General features: G+C 33.1%; 1 protein-coding gene across 1 annotated transcript; it reads right to left on the bottom strand.

Moving 5' to 3' along the window:
• Positions 1-6,219: 6,219 nt before the first annotated feature.
• LOC117922578 (shikimate O-hydroxycinnamoyltransferase-like) lies at positions 6,220-8,121 on the bottom strand. Its single transcript, XM_034840730.1, has 2 exons — positions 7,503-8,121; positions 6,220-7,412 (listed from the first exon to the last, which is right to left on the bottom strand). Exons 1-2 carry the CDS (start codon positions 7,908-7,910, stop codon positions 6,435-6,437), a joined length of 1,386 nt encoding a protein of 461 aa, XP_034696621.1. The 5' UTR covers positions 7,911-8,121; the 3' UTR covers positions 6,220-6,434.
• Between the last annotated feature and the right edge of the window lie 10,630 nt (positions 8,122-18,751).

Genomic DNA, 18,751 nt, shown 5'->3' with positions numbered 1-18,751 from the left:
GGAATAGAAACACTGTAAGATTGTGAGATCAAGAACATAAGAGTTTTTCACTAACTTGATACCCATGTCAAAAAGTATAGATATGAGGACAAATTGAGCCTCTGTTTCTGAGTTGACCTTCCAGAACATTACAAATGTGTCTTCCATCTTCAATAACCCCATCAGTAATGACGAAAATGAGAGGCATTAGATAGTAACAAAGGCAAAAAAAAAATAATCTAAATTTAACCTTAAAATGAAAATATTATTAGTTTAAGTTTCACTAGAAAAGATTTCACCTAAGAGGTTTAGGCTCTAAACGTTGAGAGAGGTAATAGAGAAAGGTGGAAGCGTTGGATCTAAAGATGGCAATGGAAAATGTGGTGACGATAGTGAGGAAGAGTCGTTGCCCATGGTAGGTGTGATAGTGAGCGGGAGAGAGACAATTTGAGGGGAATGCTCGAGTTTCTTTCATTCAATCGACTGTCTGAGGTTGGGGTTAGGGCAAAATGAGAGGAAGACAGAAATCTTGTTTCAAAAGTAGGGAAATTTCAAATGACATTCTGTTCGGGTGATGAAGAAGTCAAAGAAAGAGAGAAACGTTGTTTGGGAAATTTCAAACTGCAATAATGCAACATGGATGATGATATGGAGATTGGGTAAGGGCAAAGTGGGTAGAAAAAGACCACTCAATACCGGGTGCATAAAAATCATATATTTTTCCATATTAATAGGGGAATCATTCCTAATTTTTGGGTTTTGAAAACCCTATTATCTCCGAATGGGCGGCCCAAAATACAAGTTTCCCAACCTTTTATCACACATCAACTAGAATGCAGCAACTGCAAAAACCTACACTCATTTTGCAATCTAAAAAAGGACAAATTTTCCCAATTGACTACTCCCATTTTCATTTTTATTTTATTTTAAATTTTCACATTGTTTAAAAAATTCTGTTTAATTTTTTTAAAAATAGTACTTTATTAGGTTCATATTTGTCTCATTTTCTAAGCATATAAAAAAGACTTGTTACATGGAAATAGTTATATTCTTTAAAGATTTAGTAAATTTTTTATTAATAACAATTTTTTAAAAAAATAAAAAATTAAGATATTATTAAAATGTTTTTTGTAAAGTATTTTAAGAAATAATTAAAAATATGAATAATATTGGTATTAGAAATTTGATGATAAGTTGTTCATTATGAATCTTAGAAGTTTAAAAAGTGTCATTGTCTTTAAAAATTCCACTTAATTAGGTTACACCTTTTTCATTAGTCAGACCCAACTCCATAAATTTCAACTACTTCCTATTTGTCAAAACTCACTACAAGAAAAAAGGAAAACAATGACGCTTTTTAAGCATCAAGGAATGGAAAAGATGCCGCTTCTCTAAAGCGTCATCTTCTAGCCTGTCATCATATGTGTTAGTGAACAATGACGCTTCTAGTAAGCGTCATCTTTGATTAATGCATTCAATGACGCTCAAACAAGTGTCATATTTGAATATTGTTAACAATGACACTCGTAAAAACATCATCTTTGAACATTTTTTTTTCTAAAATAATTTTTATAAAATTACCAATCTTGACACTTTTAAAAGCATCATCTTTGATTTTTTTCTTATCAATGACACTCCTAGAAGTGTCATATTTGACACATTTGCAATTAAAAATAATAATTATATCTTGTTATTAAAATAATGGATTTCCTATATAATTAAATAAAAGAAAAAATTATAAGCTATAAAATTAAATTGAAGTTTGCTAATTAAAATATCTTCAAATATTGACATACAACAATCTAGTTGAACAATTAATGTAACTACTTAGGAAAAATAATTACATACAAATTTGTTAATTATATCAAAATATTTACAACAAAAAATTTTTATTCCTTTAAAAAAGAACAAACATTAGTGTAATAACTATTAAGATCAACAAACCATAATCTACAAAAACCTAATTTAATTGCCTAACGAGTTCATTGATTGATATAATCTTCATGGGTTTTGGCATCGACTTTTTCCAGTTTCCTTTGCAACCTGCAAACAAAGATATGAAGAATAGAAAATCTCTAAATTATACTTGCAACAACCAATAAGTATAATTAAAACTATAACCCTTACAAAAAATTGAGGAAAAAAATTAGAACCAATGTCAAACAAAATGTAGAAAATTTTAAGAAAATGAACATGAGTATGAGAAAAATAGTTAGAGCTAATTATCACATGAGGATAAGATATCTCTCACTACTTGTGCATAGAAACTTTATAATAAAATTATACAAAATGTTTCATCAATAATAAAAAAATAAAAAAATCTTCAAGAGCAATATATTTCCAAATATGATATAACATCGAAAAGTTAAAAATCACAAATCATGATACTTCAAAACAAAATAGAATAACTAAAAAATGATATAAACAATTAACCTAAAATAAATGTTCAACCAGTATAGTAAACACGAAAATTTCAAATATACAAAGAAAATATCAAATGAATAGTTCTAGGAATAATTCAAGCCAAGATATGAAGAAACTCCATAGAAGAGAAACTCTAACAATTTGGATTATTTAACAATTGCAAGAGCCATATTAAATTGTCATATAGGAAAACCAGTTTGAAGAAAAATACATAGTCAATTTAAGTATAAATCACACTTGAAACACTATTATTGAGTGGTTGTTTACAAGTTTGCACTACAAAATTATGGAGCTAATTATCTTTAGGTAAGAGGAGTAAAATTAGAAAAAAGGAAGAATCAACCACATAAGAATATGTGAGTTTTTTTTTTTTAAAAAAAGACCTACACATGACTATGTATTAAAAAAAGTAGAAGTATAGATTTATTTGTGAAATAAATAGATACTCTTCCTAATTTCTTGTATTAGGAAAAACTTTACCAACCATAAATACGTACTTAGCTTAAATTTTACAAGTCTAAATAATCCAAATCCGAATTTAATGAAGTCCGAAGTTGTCTTGAAATCAATAAAACCCAAGGAAGTTACATTCAATTAGTAAGGACATAACAAAATTACTAACTAAATAATATATATATATATATATATATATATAGAGTAAAAATAAGAAAGATACAATATATATGCATTTTCATAATTACAAACTTTAAAACTCTAACAATGTAATGTAAAATTGAATAAATTTTGAATTTGTAGGGAAGTATAAAGAAGGACAGGTGGTGGCAAAGGAGAGGGAGGGAAGAGCTCGGTGGGTCATAAAATAAAAGATGAAACTGTTAACTCAAGAGAAAAAAAGAGAAAAATTACCTTTTTTGCAAAATAATAAACCCATAAAAGGCTCAATTTCTCAAATTTTCTTTCATTTTGTCTCCTACCTAAGGCATTTCACATTTGCAATGATAGTAGAATCAAATAGATATGAAATTACAAATATTTATACTAAATTCAAATATTAGAAAAAACACAATTACCTTTTGCAAGTCTCATAACCCTAAATATAACCTTCCCTACCAAGTCCTCGAGTATATGCATGCAAACAAATATAGCTAGAAAGTGTTCACACATACTTGTCATGCATCTTCAAATCACTTCAATGGATGCAATCATGCATGATTGCCCCACTCACGATCATGAAACTAAAGATTTAAAATATTCAATTAATTAATTATTGTTAAAGTTTAAATTAAAATCAATAAAGTCATTCCTAAATGTCCCAACAACAACTCAAATATAAAACAAAACTTTATTAACTACTAAACAAGAGTTTCTTCTTTTCTACCAAAAAAAAAAAGACATGCAAATAAGAAATTTCACTACTTAGAAACAAATAAATCATGTCAAGTTTAATCTTATTCATGATTAGGAAAATTTTAAAAAATATAAAAATCCTAGTAAAAGCACAAATAGATTTTGTTACTCTCATTTTTTTAGTTTAGATACGACATTAATTAATTATTATACATTTTATACTAACCATATTAATTACGGGGTAATGTGAAAAAAGTGATAATTTATTAATATTTTTACTATTTTAAGATTATTTTAAACTATTTCTAAACAACCAAACAGTTCTTTAATTTTGTTAACCATAAATACATCCATAGTGAGTAGCAATCTCAGATGTTATATCTTTTGAAGCTAAGTCCCTATTTTCTCTTAAATTTTTAGAATTCAAATCATAGTTTTAATTCAAAAAATATATTACAAAAACTAAGTTCAAGCAATTGAAGCAAGAAAGGTCATAATTAATACACATATATTGTGTTTCACTTTAAAAAATGTGACCCTTATAAAAGAAAATGCTGTGAATTTTCCTTAAATTTATGTGGAGAGAAGTGCAGAGGACACTTAGTTTATTATTCTATATGGTGCACCAAACACGTTCTTCAAAGAAAATGATTCAATTCAAGAAGGGTAGACTTACAGCACATAAGAGAGAAACATGGGCAACCTAATGACATCATTTGATCTTTCTGCCTATTAAAAGTAGTCAATAAAATATATATTTCTCCTTTTATAGTGTACCCATTGGGAGTAAGTTTTACCTAATAAAAGCAGAGGCAAAGAGAAAACTTCAGTCCAAATGTAATTCACCATGGCTTTTGAAACTGTTACACCATGCCTTTCAAACAGAAATAGTTTAAAATAAACCAAGTGCACTAATGAAAATAATTGCATCACTTTAAAATTTTGATAAAACTTTTTAAGAATGGGTACTTAATTAACAATGACAAAAAACTTCAATTTTTTGTCAAAAATATTTTAAAAATATATATAATCAAATTTTTAGCTTTAAATTACTATTTATGGTTCTTATAAGTGAATGAAAGTTTATTTTGATTCTTATTTTACTATATTAAATATCTAAAATAAAGGAATTTAGTTTTAAAGAAATTAAATTTCAACATAAATAGTTAAAAATAGATTTTAGTTTAATATAATTCCAATGAACTCCTTTTAAAAAACTGAATTACCATAAGTAGACTTGTCTATTTATTACCATAAAATCCCTTCTCAAAAATAATTGTCACAAACAAATTAATCACCAAAGAAATGAGAAGGACAACAGGAGGCTCACTTGAATACCATTTAGGTGCCTCTTGAACCTGAATTAACTTTGAGGGTCAATATTCCTTGACTGTACCAAAATAGGATGCAAAAATACATTGTGAGCCATTATAACACAACTAACAACTCCTACTGCCTACCAAATTATTTTTGAGCTAAGGTTTGGAACCACAACACCCAGAAATAGGTTCATAGTCAAAGTCAGTTTATTAAGGATGCAACTTAAGAAAATATTTCATAAAAACATGGGGAAAAACACTTCATATAAAAAATGAATTTCTTGCTTATCAAAAGTTCCTTTCCAATGGGTTGAAGTGTCACCGAATATGCATCCAAATGAATGAAAGGACCATTGTTGCAATAACAACTGGAAAAACAACTTCCAACTTCCTCACCCAATAGTTCTCAAGAAACAAAAGGATAACACTTTTCATAATAAAAGAATCAAAGAAATGCCTATTAAATAATCAAGAAACAAAAATACTTAACAATCTTCAACTCCAGCCCAAAGCAACAGAGACCTATAACTAGGAATCACCTCTTGGATTTATCCTCGATGACGGCCAACTCCACCATGAACCACAACAATCCAACCCATGTGACACTCTTGCCTACAAATCTATGCAAGATGATGCCCTGTGGCCACCCAACCCTCCCTTACAGTAGTTGGATCAAGAACCCAATATCCGTTACCCATAATAACTGGATTACCCGTAACTCCAGATCTGGGCAAGATGATGCCCTATGCCCACCTCAAGCCTCTCCCACAATAGCTGGATCAAGAACCCCATATTTGTCACCCACAATAATTGGATTAAGAACCTCATAACTCAAATACATGTTTTTCATGCCATGATTTGCAATAAAAAAGCTTCAATCTGGGGTGAACTACATGGGTAACCCGATAAGTTTCCTAAATAGGGTTTGTCAAAGTTAGGGTTTAGGAATGAAGAAGGATAGGGAAAGGATATGTGATGATGCCCACTGGTAAGTCTCCTACAACTCCCCATCTAGTCTTGCTCACAGGTTGATTTTGGATGAGCATTTGGGTGGGGGGGACAATGACGCTTTTAATAAGCATCATTGAATATAACATTATAATATAAATAATGACACTTTTTAAAAATGTCAAGGAATCAAACGTCATTATTTTGAATTTTTGTAGAAGTGACTAATCCCACAATTAATGTATGATTTAAGTTCATAGAGAATTTTGTACAAAGGAGGAAAACTGGAATAGACAAGGCACAAAAAATCGGGGCTTCTAAATCAGGTGGGCTTCTTCTTAAACGGATATTTAACATTAAGCCGATGACAATCAGCAAATAGAGATGGAAATAGAGATTGAGACAATAACAAATATTGTGGGAGACAGTGAACAAATAGGAAGTGATGAATGTAAGCTAATCTGAGTTGCTCAAGTTGAGATATTCAGAATTTAAGGGTCTAAAGATGTGAGCAGCCTGAGTCTCAATCCACTCTATCTGCCCCACGGAGAGGTGCATGTACACCACCCAGTCTCCATCTCTGACAGGACTCGGCATTGGCATCACGTACCCAGCTTCCCCACCCCATGGAAAATGGTATGACCCCAGAGCCGGCATACCCCACCCGAAATCCACCCTTGACACTGGGAATCTCTGCCCTGATGACACCACAAATGCTGGTCCATCGCGACTGCCACTGCTGTATATCTTCGCTAAAGCTGGCTCCGGACGGTGAGCCTCCACCCAATCTATCAGCCCCAGGAAATGCTCCTTTGTTACTGCTCCTTCCAGGTACTCATGAATTGCATCTGCCACCCAGCTCAATGGTTTCTCTTTCAGTTCATTTATTGTCTTCTTACCAAAGGGTATGGACAGTACATTTCCGAAGTAAGAGGCCAACATTGCTGCTTTAACCTCGTCTCCACTGCTCAGTCTCTTTCTTCCATCCACCACGGTGCCCATCCTGCATATTTTTTGGTTTGCGTTTTCCGTGACTGCACTTTTGGCCACCATCTTCCACAGAAAAGCACTGAGAGACTCTAGTTTGGTCCTCTTGCAGGAGTTACTCTTGCTGGTGGCTAGTGATTGGAGTAGACTGAGCTGCTCGCCTGTGACATAGTAAAGGCGGTTTATGAGAAGATCATCACCAGGCTGTGGAGCTTTGGGAGGAGGTAAGGCTGACATGGGGACGTACATGTCGTCAAGGGAAGGATCATAGGAGCCCGGACGTCGAGGGTTGAGGAGAGAGCGCCGGAAAGATGGTAGTACGGATAATGGCTTGGACTGAGCCATTTCAGCCCATGAAACTAGAAACATATTGGCAGAATATGCGTCTGCTATCCTATGATCGAATGTACAGGCCACCACAACTCCGCCACATTTGAGCTCAGTCACCTGTCATTAGTTCATTTACTTAACAATAAGCATGTCACGATTACAACTAATTAGGATTAGCATATCACAGAGTGAGAGAGAGAGAGTTACCTGGACTGACAGAACGCCATGTTTCTTCTTAGGGACAAGCTTGCTTTCAATGCTTTCATCAGGGTTATACAAGTTGAGGTTTTGTAGTTGTACATCCGCATAAGCTTCCATGAAATCAACCCCACGGTTGTTGCAAAGGAGCTCGGGCTCACCCGCTGAGTTACTCAAAACTTCCCCTGCAAATGGATAATAGGACACCAGTGCTTGGGCCAGGGCCTCCTTCAGAACGCCAATCATGGACCCAAATGTTAAATCATGTGGCTTCTTGTAACAGAAAAACACGCCCACATCTACTGGAGGCAAAAGCAAGTCCAGGTTAGACGTTGGCAGCCAGTACTCCTGCACAGGCAGTACAGCTGCCACTACTTCCTTCCTGCTCACTGTTACTGTGAAATCTTCACCACCCATGAATCCTAATTAATTCTAAGTGTCTTTGTATGCCAGAGTGAGGGATGGAAGAGAAGCAGACTTGTAAGCGTGCGTCTTAGTGAAAAATAGCAGCAAGAAACATGGATTTTATAGCACAGGGCAGTACTTGTCCCAAGTCCCCACTGACATTTTGTCAGATTTTTATAAGAAAGTTCGAAAGTTTGAATGATGGATATGAGAATGACTACAAAGACCAAGAGTGGTACGAAGGAATGAAAATATTTGTCTTAATTCTGTTGTGGATGAGAAATAATGAATTGATACAGGTTGTATATACTGTTACATAAACCCCAAGGGGGACTCCTTGAAATGGAAAAATAAATATATAGAAGGCTGCAGAAAAGATCTGATATACATTAATTTCCATACCTAGGGTATCCTTGGAAAAGTAGCTAATAAATTTGTGGCTTCTCTTTGGTCGTGAGAGGTTAGATGTCTTCTAATTGTGGTACATATTTTGGTTGGATAGCTCATCAATTCAGTGACGACAAACTGAATGAAAGTGAAATTTCAAAGCGATGCCATTTTTCAATTGTCTTAATTTCCTGAAAATGATTGATGGGTTATTTTAGAAGTTGGGAATTTTCTTGGAAATATCTGTAGATAATTCTTTGATCAATCAAATGATTGATAACTTCAACACCATTACATACTCCATGACGGGTTTCACTTCCTATTTGTGGTTGAAAGAGAAGAGTTCAAAGACAGAAAATCTCTGCAAAATTACACAGCATAATATATATACCTATACTAGACACGAGGGTATATATATTTAATTGATCTCTGGAAATCTCTGGAACGAGACGAGTTCGAAGACAGAAAATCCCTGGAAAACACCCCTGCATGACATGAGAAAGAGACACTTCACCATTTTACTTATTTAATTGATCGATTGAATTTTGGGCCCCCTTGTACCTAAATACAAGGGTACAGACCTAAATACAACCTAAAACCGTGATCACTTTTCCTCTCAAATTAAGACTCTCATCTGCTGGCCTTTTAATTGCAGTGATCCTACCAAAGAACGCATGCATGGGCCATGTGAGACTGATAATTACAAAGGTGGTGTGGTGGTGTACAACTCTAGTCCATGCATGGGATTAGGTCACTCTTTCTTCCTTCACGACAATGGAATTGATTTTATGGCACTTACCAAGGTTTGGTAATTGAGATTTTCGTATTATTGGAAGTATGACAATGACTTATAGCCTAGATATTTCTATGCATCTCTCTTGGATAAGAAAGGCATCCATGCCTTTCTTGAAAATGTTGGATTGTTTATTTTTAAAAGTAATTTGGAAAATCGTTTGTTTTAGCTCTTGTCCCATCTTTGAAATGATGGGCAACCAATAGTTAGGAGCTTCACAAAAGAAAATCCTTGGCATATCTTAAGTTCTTAAATGAAGCAACAAACACTACAATGTTCTCTAAACACATCTTAATTAATTTGAAGGGTTTTGGCCTTTCAAATATTATTTAATTTCTCCCCCAACAATTTATCCACATTAAATTTACATTCAAACAGAACTGGCTTGGTGGGAAAGATTTTTTTGAGACATGAACGCCCAATAAATTGCTGGGTTTGTTGAAAGAATTAGCATTTTTCATGGTTTAACTGTTTGAATGACTGGGCACCATTCCACATGTTGTTGTGATTCGGTTATTCCTATGTTCGTACTATCTTATTTCTCCATGGTGGGAATGTGGTATACCAGCTAGTTATTCTCTTGTGAAAAACAAGAATGATAATAGGGATATAAAAATAAGATGATGAAAACAGAAAATATCAATGATTTACGTGATTTAGCCTAAAACTTATATTTATAGGTGAAAGAAAAGAAGAACTTCCATCATTATTAAAAGATATGACAACTCTAGAGTTCCTCTAATCCCAAAGTCTCAATTATATCCAAAAAAGAGACTTTCTCTCGGCCAAAATTTCTTTCCATATATATTCCTAATTTCATAGTAATATTTCATATAGAAAACTAATTATATAACTATCAGAAGTATTTATTCCTAAAAGAATATATCACTATATGATATTTCCTTTATGACAATAGGAAACTCCCTTACATGAATATATCCTACAAAGAAAATATCGAAAACTTATCAATTGACTCGAATTAGAATTTGAGACATTTTTCTATATTGTTCACATTGGCTCAAATTCATAAGCTTTGAATAAACTCGGAAGTCTTTTATGTTACTTCGCTTTCACATTACCCCTAAGGGACCTTGAAATCTATCAACACCCATTGAGTTTAAGCAATGTCTGAACTTAATTAAATGTAGAAAGGAGTATAGTCATATCATATTTGATGGATTATCCATTGTAAGAATCTAATCCCATCCTTGATAAAATGCAATCTAACATCAATATATTTGGTCTTCTTATGAAACATCTAATTTTTAGTTCAATATATGACACTTTGGGTCTCACAACACCCAATAGAAAACTCTTGTTGTAAGTCTAAATTGTCAACCAAACCCTTGAGCCAAACATGAAAATCATCATTTCCAAGAAGGAAAATATCCCCATTCATTATAGAAGGAGAGTCATTAAAAGACTTTCAAAACATAAGTCATGTTAAACAAAATCCTGGCTTACATAAATGGATTTAAATTGAATCTTGTCATACTAAAGACTCCAAATTGATTTGATGAAATAATAAGGTTGATGAATTAAGGATGCCGGGTACCTAAGGTGTGTGGTGGTTTTTAACTATGGAATTGATCTATCAATTATTTTACGTGTCATATTCCTTGCTAACTTAACTAAATTAATTTGATTCATTATATAGTATTATGAAAACATTTTACTATTATATGGAATTGATATTTTCCCCTCTTATTTTCCATAATAAGCTAGCTAGTAGCCTTATCAGGCCTACCCTTTTATATCGATTTACAACACCTTACCGCTATCCCATTGGCAACTACAACTTGATGCATATGTGCTCAGATGTTACATCATGATGATTAAATTTTAATCATTACAAATTAATTAACTCATGTTAGATTCTCATTAAGGATGATCAGCTCCACTGCACTAGAGTTAAGTTTGGCAAAAATTCTAAGAAATGATAGAAGTAATAATAGATATTTTGAAATTATTTTGTTGAAGAAATTGATATATGTATAATAGAAGTTATCCTATTTAACAATAATTAATCCGTAGACAACACAATCTTTCCACAAGGCTTGCGAGTTATGACAACATCAAAATAGGAAACACGTCTAGCAATGGGCAATGACTGATGCCAAGGACACAGAAGACTTCGCTCTCAGTCACCAAAGTCTTTCCATCACAAGCCAAAGTGGGATCTACACATAGAGACCTCTTTGGTTTCTACCTAGTAGCCTATAAACCCACCACTCCTCCTCATCCCCTCTACAAACCATTCCCATTTTCCGTTTCACTCTATCCCTCCTAGCTGAAAACCATGTGTGGTGGAGGAGACTTCACTGTAATTGTAACCGGGAAAGAGGTTATGGTAGCCCCTATGTAACCTTGATTTGATTTTTCCTCCTGTAGATGTGAGTGTGTTTTTCTGTTACAAAAAACCCCATCAGAGTGTTAACGGAGGTGATGACTTACCTTTGAGTCCATGGTTGGGGTTATGAAGAAAGCCATGGTCTAAGCACTGGTCCCCTACCATGGTTTTGCAGGGGAAGTTGTGCGTAACTCAGTGGGTGAGCCTGAACTTCTATGAAATAACCGAGGGGTAGATTTCATGGAGGCTTATGCAAATGCAAAACAGCATTGAAGGCAAGCTTGTCCCTAAGAAGCAGCGTGGTGTCCTCTGTGTGCAGGTAACACTTCTCTCTCTCTCTCTCTCTCTCTCTCTGACACATCATGATATTGTCGTGGCATTATTACTCTATGTGATAAAACAAATGAAGGAAAATGACAGGTGATTAAGCTCAAATGTGGTGGAGTCGTGGTGGGCCATACATTCGATCATCAGATAGCGGACGCGTATTCTGCTAGTATGTTCCTAGTTAATTTCATGGGCTGAGATGACCCAATGCAAGCCATTATCTGTGGTTCCATCTTTCCGGCGCTCTCTCCTCAACATCAGACGTCCAGGCTCCTATGATCCCCCCTGGATGACATGTACGTCCCTATATCAGCCTTTTTTGTGTGGAGAAATTGTTTTTGTGCTAGAAAGATGAATTTTTGTTGCTAACACATAATAAAGTTTAAAGGATTGTGTATGATAATGGTAAAGCTATATTTGCTTCCTAAAAAATTTGATAGAAAATGCAAAGTAAATAAAATAGAAAGAAATTTAAAAAAAAAAGTTAAATAAAATAAACAACATATTTAAAGTAAAAAATAAGTAAATAAAAAAGTCGATTAATTTCATGTTTCAAATTCAATAAATTTAAAAATTGTCTTAATTGGGTGAAGCTCTAGAAGACATGATAACCTTAATGAAGAACTGACAAGAAGAGTTTGTGAGGCCATGCCAACTTTAAGGGTCATCATTGTCCTGACAAGAAAATGACCAAAGACTGAAAAAATCTGAATCAGGATTACACTAATCATTCAGACAGCAACAAGGGTCCAAGAATAATGCAATCTTACCTTCAAAAGGGAAAGATATTGAAATTATGGGTTGTTCATATAATTCTAAATAACCATTTAAACATCAATCAGTATTAAATTGGTTGTTTCTGTTTCTGTTTTTCCTATGATATGCTAATATCTGAGTTGGAAATTTGTTATAAGCTAGTTACAAGTTACAACCCATCACCATGCTCCTGATATATAGCTTTCTTGTTTTTTCCCCAATTTATATCAAAAATTTGAGAAAGTTCTTCTTGCAGTCCTTTTTATTTATATATATATATATGGTATAAGAGTTATTCTCTACTCCGCTATCTTTGTTTCTTCCCTTTCTTCTCTTTTCTCTTATCTAATGGCTTGAGGAGGCAACCAAAATGTCAACAATGACAGTTGTCAGGTTGTGCATTCATCAAATATGTCATTAATGGAAGATTATGGAAGTCCTTTTTATCGACACAATTGTGACTCTAGGTCTAGTTTTGGATTCATACCATTTAATTGGATCTAATTACAACACTTGGAGTCGTTCGATGTTCATGGCTCTTACTATAAAGAACAAAGTCGGTTTCGTTGATGGAAGTATCACTCGACCAACCTATGAACCTCTTCTCTTCAACATTTGGACTCGTTGCAATAGCATGGTAATTTCATGAATTCTTAATGTTATGTCTAGAGAAATAAGAGATAGTCTATTATACATAGACAATGTGCTTTTGAAACCTGGATGTTTATCTTTGTGATCATTTTCACCAAAGCAATGGTCCTCAAATTTTCCAAATCAAAAAGCAGCTTATTGCCCTTAACCAAGGATCTCTTGATGTCATAGCTACTTCACCAAATTGAAAATTCTTTGGGATGAACTCAAAGAATGTCAACCTGTGCCTATTTTCTATTGTGGAAGAATAAAATTGTGGATGGATTTTCAATAATAGAAGTATGCTTTGAAATTCCTCATGGGGTTCACTGAGTCTTATGCTCAAACCTATGCTCAAATTTTGATGATGACTCCTTTGCCTGTTGTGTCAAAAGTCTTTTCTTTGGTTATTCAAGAAGAAACAAGCACCTAATCATGTGTTTCATGAACATACTAAACACATTGAGATTGACAATCATGCATCTAGTGAGAGAGAAAGTACAAGTTGTTCACCTGAAGATCCTGCATGTCTCTTCACAACATCAGATTGCAGCCTTACTAACTAAACCTCTCCATCTAAATCAGTTTGCTTATCTTCTTAACAAGATGAGAATTTATAACATTCATTCTCCATCTTAAGGGAGAGTATTAAATAATTGTTTATGTTTATGTTTTTCTCTATCTCTCCTTTTCTTGTAGTAAATTTTTATATAGTAGATTTTCTTCTCCTTTATCGGTGGTTTTTCCAATCTAGGGTTTTCCACTTAAATCTGTGTTCTCATTCTATTTTTTTTTTCTATTGCCAATCCTGTTATTTTGTAACACTCAATGAATAAGTATGTGTGTATTATTTTATGATGCTAACTCTTCTATTGAATTGACTGATGCATGTGCTCATTTGTTATTAACAAAAGAATTAATTCTGCCACAAGAAAAATTTAATATAGAAAATAATTGGTAAAGAAGAAATTAGATTATTTCAAAGGCCAAACCCTCCACAAATTATTAGACAAAACTCCAATTATATAAAAATGAATGCACATGAGCCATCAAGACCTACCAAATTGATTCCTTGTGAGATTATATATTGGCATTGGAACATGGGTTTGATAAGTTTTTACCTAACCTTTGCCTTTTGAACTTTTTCCTCACTCAACAAATCTTTTTCTTGATAAGTTTAAACTACTTTCCCTTTGTCAAAAGTAGTGGTCAACCAATTTCAAAAAATTATCTCTGTTGGAGCATGAGTTCTATAACATTCAAACCATGCACCTTTTAATTATTTTAAAAAGTTGTACATTGTTTTTTCTTTAAATTAATCCCACAATTAATCATTACTTATGTTGTTAGAGCATTACATATAAGGACTTGAGAGAAAATGACAATCTATGAGATTGAAATCAGTGACCCACCAAAAACTAGGGCTTTTAAATTGGACTTCTTTCTAAAGAAATATTCGACATTAAGATGTTTTCCTTCATATAAAACATTTTGAATTAACAAAATAAAAATAAACAAAAAGAAAAAACAATCCATCTGTTTTCGTAGAAAGGCTAAAACAAAGCATGTTGTAGCTAAAAATAACAATAAATGGGTTTTTTTTTTTCAAATACTTGTTCCTAATAGGATGAGTTTGAGAAATATGCAAGTGGGTTTAGCATATGTTTAAAAAAAAAAAAAATAGAACTTAGGAGGAGTTTAGGATGAATTTGGATTTGAATTTATCCCATCCAACCCCATCCTGATTATATATAATATTAAATAAAAATTATTTTAATTGACATTTTTCTTCATTTTTCAAATTTTTAACATATATAATTTATAATATTTTTTAATTTATAAATTATATATGTTTTTAATGCTATTTAAAATTTTATAAGTAAAAAACAACAAAAACTAAAAAACTAAAAAAAAAAAAATTAAAAAATTGAACAAAAATAAAAAGGTTAAATAGGACGAGGTGAGATGGATATGAGAATTTCCTATACTCACCCCACCTACCTCATCACATTTAATTTTTTTTTTTTAGGTGGGGATAGGAATGGATATAAATAAACGTGTCGATGATGGAATAGAGATGACTTCTATCAAACCCACCCAATTGCAATCCCTAATTGTAACAAAAGGGCAAAAGATGGGTAGTAGTTGTAATTGATAGGGTTTTACATTTAAATAAAAAGAAAATTGTATGTATCCTCAATTTAAATTCTATATTCAACTCAGGTCTATCTGTATTATGGGACTATGGGAATGGTTTCTATAGTATATATACAAAAGCCTTAGTTCTACCACCAAAAAAAATTTAATATCAATAATAATTGGGGAAGGAGAAATTAGATTATTTCAAACGCCAAAACCCTTCAGAGCATTTCGACAAAACTCTAAACATATAAAAATGAATGCACATGGGGCATAAAGAGTTAAAAGACTCATGAAATTGACTTTTTGTACCGCTCAGTGCTCATTATAGTTGTATTGACTAGTAAGTGAGATTATTGGCCTTGGCACATGGGTTTGATAAGTTTTTTGACCTACCCTTTGTAAACAGCTATTTGGATCTACACCAAAGGGTATCATCCCTTCCTAGGGTGGTCGAATGGTTCGTGGACAAACCTTTTAGGGAAACTTGTGTTTTAGGCCGGCCATTTGGTGATAATAGGGTTTTCAGAACCTAAAAATTGGAAATCCAAGATTCCCCCATTAATATGGATAAATATATGATTTTTATGCACTCAATGCTAAGTGGTCTTTTTATACCCACTTTGCCCTTACCTAATCTCCATATCATCATCCACGTTGCATTATTGTAGTCTGAAATTTCCCAAACAACATTTCTCTCTTTCTTTGACTTCCTCATCACCCAAATAGAGTGTCATTTGAAATTTCCCTATTTGTGAAACAAGATTTCTCGACTTCCTCTCATTTTTCCCTAACCCCGACCTGAGACAGTCAATTCAATGAAAGAAACTCAAGCATTCCCCTCAAATCATCTCTTTCCCACTTACTATCACACCTACCATAGGCAACACTTCTTCCTCATTGTCGTCGCCACATTTTTTGTTGCCACCTCCAAATCTAACACTTCCACATCTCTATGTTACCTCTCTCAACCTTCAATGCCTGAACCACTCTGGTGAAATCTTTACTAGTGAAACTTAAACTAATAATATTTTCATTTTGAGGTTAAAGATTTTTTTTTTTTTTTTTACTTCGTTACTTTTTTATGCCTCTCATTTTTGTCATTACTAATGGGGTTGTTAAAGATGGAAGACACATTTGTAATGTTCTGGAAGGCCAACTCAGAAACAGAGGCCCAATTTGTCCTCGTATCTGTACTTTTGGCGTGGATATCAAGTCAGTGAAAAAATCTTATGTTCTTGATCTGACAATCTTATAGTGCTTCTATTCCTTATGAATTTTCCATTCAATTTTTTTTTTCTTTTATATGTGAATGACTTTATAGGTTCATACCATAGTCATAACTTCCTACAAATGTAGCATAGATTGGAAGAGGTTACTATGATGCTGGTTAGTTATATTGGTTTGTAACTTTTATTTATTTCTTCCTCACAAATAATGGCACTAATGTTGAACTAATTTACTAGTTGTTGTTCATGTTGATATTACTAATGCTAATGTTGAAAGACGGTAACAAGGAAAAAGTAAAAAAATTATTAGTTTGGAGCCTAGTTACAATAAATGAAAATTAATTGCTTTCAAATTTTGGGTAGGGGTTAGGGAAAAATGCGACAAAATGACACCAAGACAAGATTTTTTTTTTTTTTTAATAAAGGAAACCAATATTTTTCATTTCAACTTTCCATTCAATTACGCTCTGCTATAGAAAAATCATAATCACAGTTATGCTTATTGAAATCGTCTTTTAAATGGGCGTTCTTAGGATGGAGTGTTGCATTTGGTTGCTAAGAAAATAAATAAGAAAGAAAAATACAGGTTGGAGTTTTGGAACTTGTTTAGGAACCTTTAGTAACCTTTACGTACTACCTTAATCTACCTTAGGTACTACCTTAACCGACCTTAGGTACTACCTTAATTAAACTTGGATACTACTTGTGTGAAGCCTCAAAACTTCATTTATGGACATTAATTACTTCATTTGTGAACATTAAAGCATGACATTATGTGCATTTTTTATATAATGGTGACTATACCTTAGGTAATACCTTACTAACCCTTAGATACTAGCTTAATATACATTAGGTACATCCTTAATCGACCTAAGGTACTACCTATGTAAAGCCTTGAAACTTCATTTGTGGACATTGCTTACTTCATTTTTAAACATTAGAGTCTGATATTATGTGCACCTTTGATATAGTGGTGATTGTACCTTACGTACTACCTTAGTAACTCTTAGGTACTACTTGAATCTACCTTAGGTACTACATTAACCAACCTTAAGTACTACCTTAGTTAGATTTGGGTACTACCTGTGTGAAGCATCGAAACTTCATTTGTGGAAATTACTTACTTGATTTATGAACATTAGAGCATGACATTATGTGCACCTTTGATATAGTGGTGATTGCACCTTAGGTATTACCTTAATCTACCTTAGGTACTACCTTAACTGACCTTAGGTACTACCTTAGTTAGACTTGGGTACTACTTGTGTGAAGACTTGAAACTTCATTTGTGGACATTACTTACTTGATTTAGGAACATTAAAGCATGATATTATGTGCACCTTTGATATAGTCGTGACTATAACTTAGGTACTACCTTAGTAGCCCTTAAGAACTATCTTAATCTACCTTAGGTACTATCTTAACCAACCTTAGGTACTAACTTAGTTAGACTTGTGTACTACTTGTGTCAAGCCTCGAAACTTCATTTGTGGACATTGCTTACTTGATTTGTGAACATTAGAGTGTGACATTATGTACACCTTTGATATAGTTGTGACTGTACCTTAGGTACTAGCTTAACTAACCTTAGGTACTACCTTAGTTAGACTTGGGTACTACCTGTGTGAAGCCTCGAAACTTCATTTTTGGACATTACTTACTTCATTGTGAACATTAGGAAATTCCTTTGTCAACATTAGGTACTATCTTTTTCAACCATAGGATCGACAAGTTGTATTCAATAAGGATGGAACGTACAACGTCTTTAATTGTACATAGAATTGAGCATGGCATTATGTTTTATTAGGGTGGTCAATTGGTTAACCTTAAGTATAGTGGTAACTAAACCTTGGGTACTACCTTAATCAACCTTAGGTACTACTTTAGTGAACCTTAGGTACTACCTTAGTGAATCTTTGAAACTTCATTTGTGAACCTTAGTTACTTCACTTGTGAACATTAGGAAGTTCCTTTGTCAACCTAATTAAACCTTGTTTTTTTTGTTGTAAACTAGCTACTATGCTTGATTTCTACTTGCATATAATTTATTCTTTGCTTAATTTTAAATTTTATTAAAGATATTGTTCTTCATTGCCCTCTAGCATTATGTTTATGGTCTTGTTTACTGCATGATGTCATTCGAATGTTTATAGTCTTGTTTGCATTCTTGTTGAAGTAGATGATGTTTTTTCTTGGAGTCAACAAAAATTTTTATGAAAATTTCATTTTCATACCCTTCACC

Source organism: Vitis riparia, chromosome 9 (assembly GCF_004353265.1).
Source record: "Vitis riparia cultivar Riparia Gloire de Montpellier isolate 1030 chromosome 9, EGFV_Vit.rip_1.0, whole genome shotgun sequence".
Lineage (NCBI taxonomy): Eukaryota > Viridiplantae > Streptophyta > Magnoliopsida > Vitales > Vitaceae > Vitis > Vitis riparia.
This window is presented reverse-complemented; position numbering and strand designations above follow the sequence as displayed.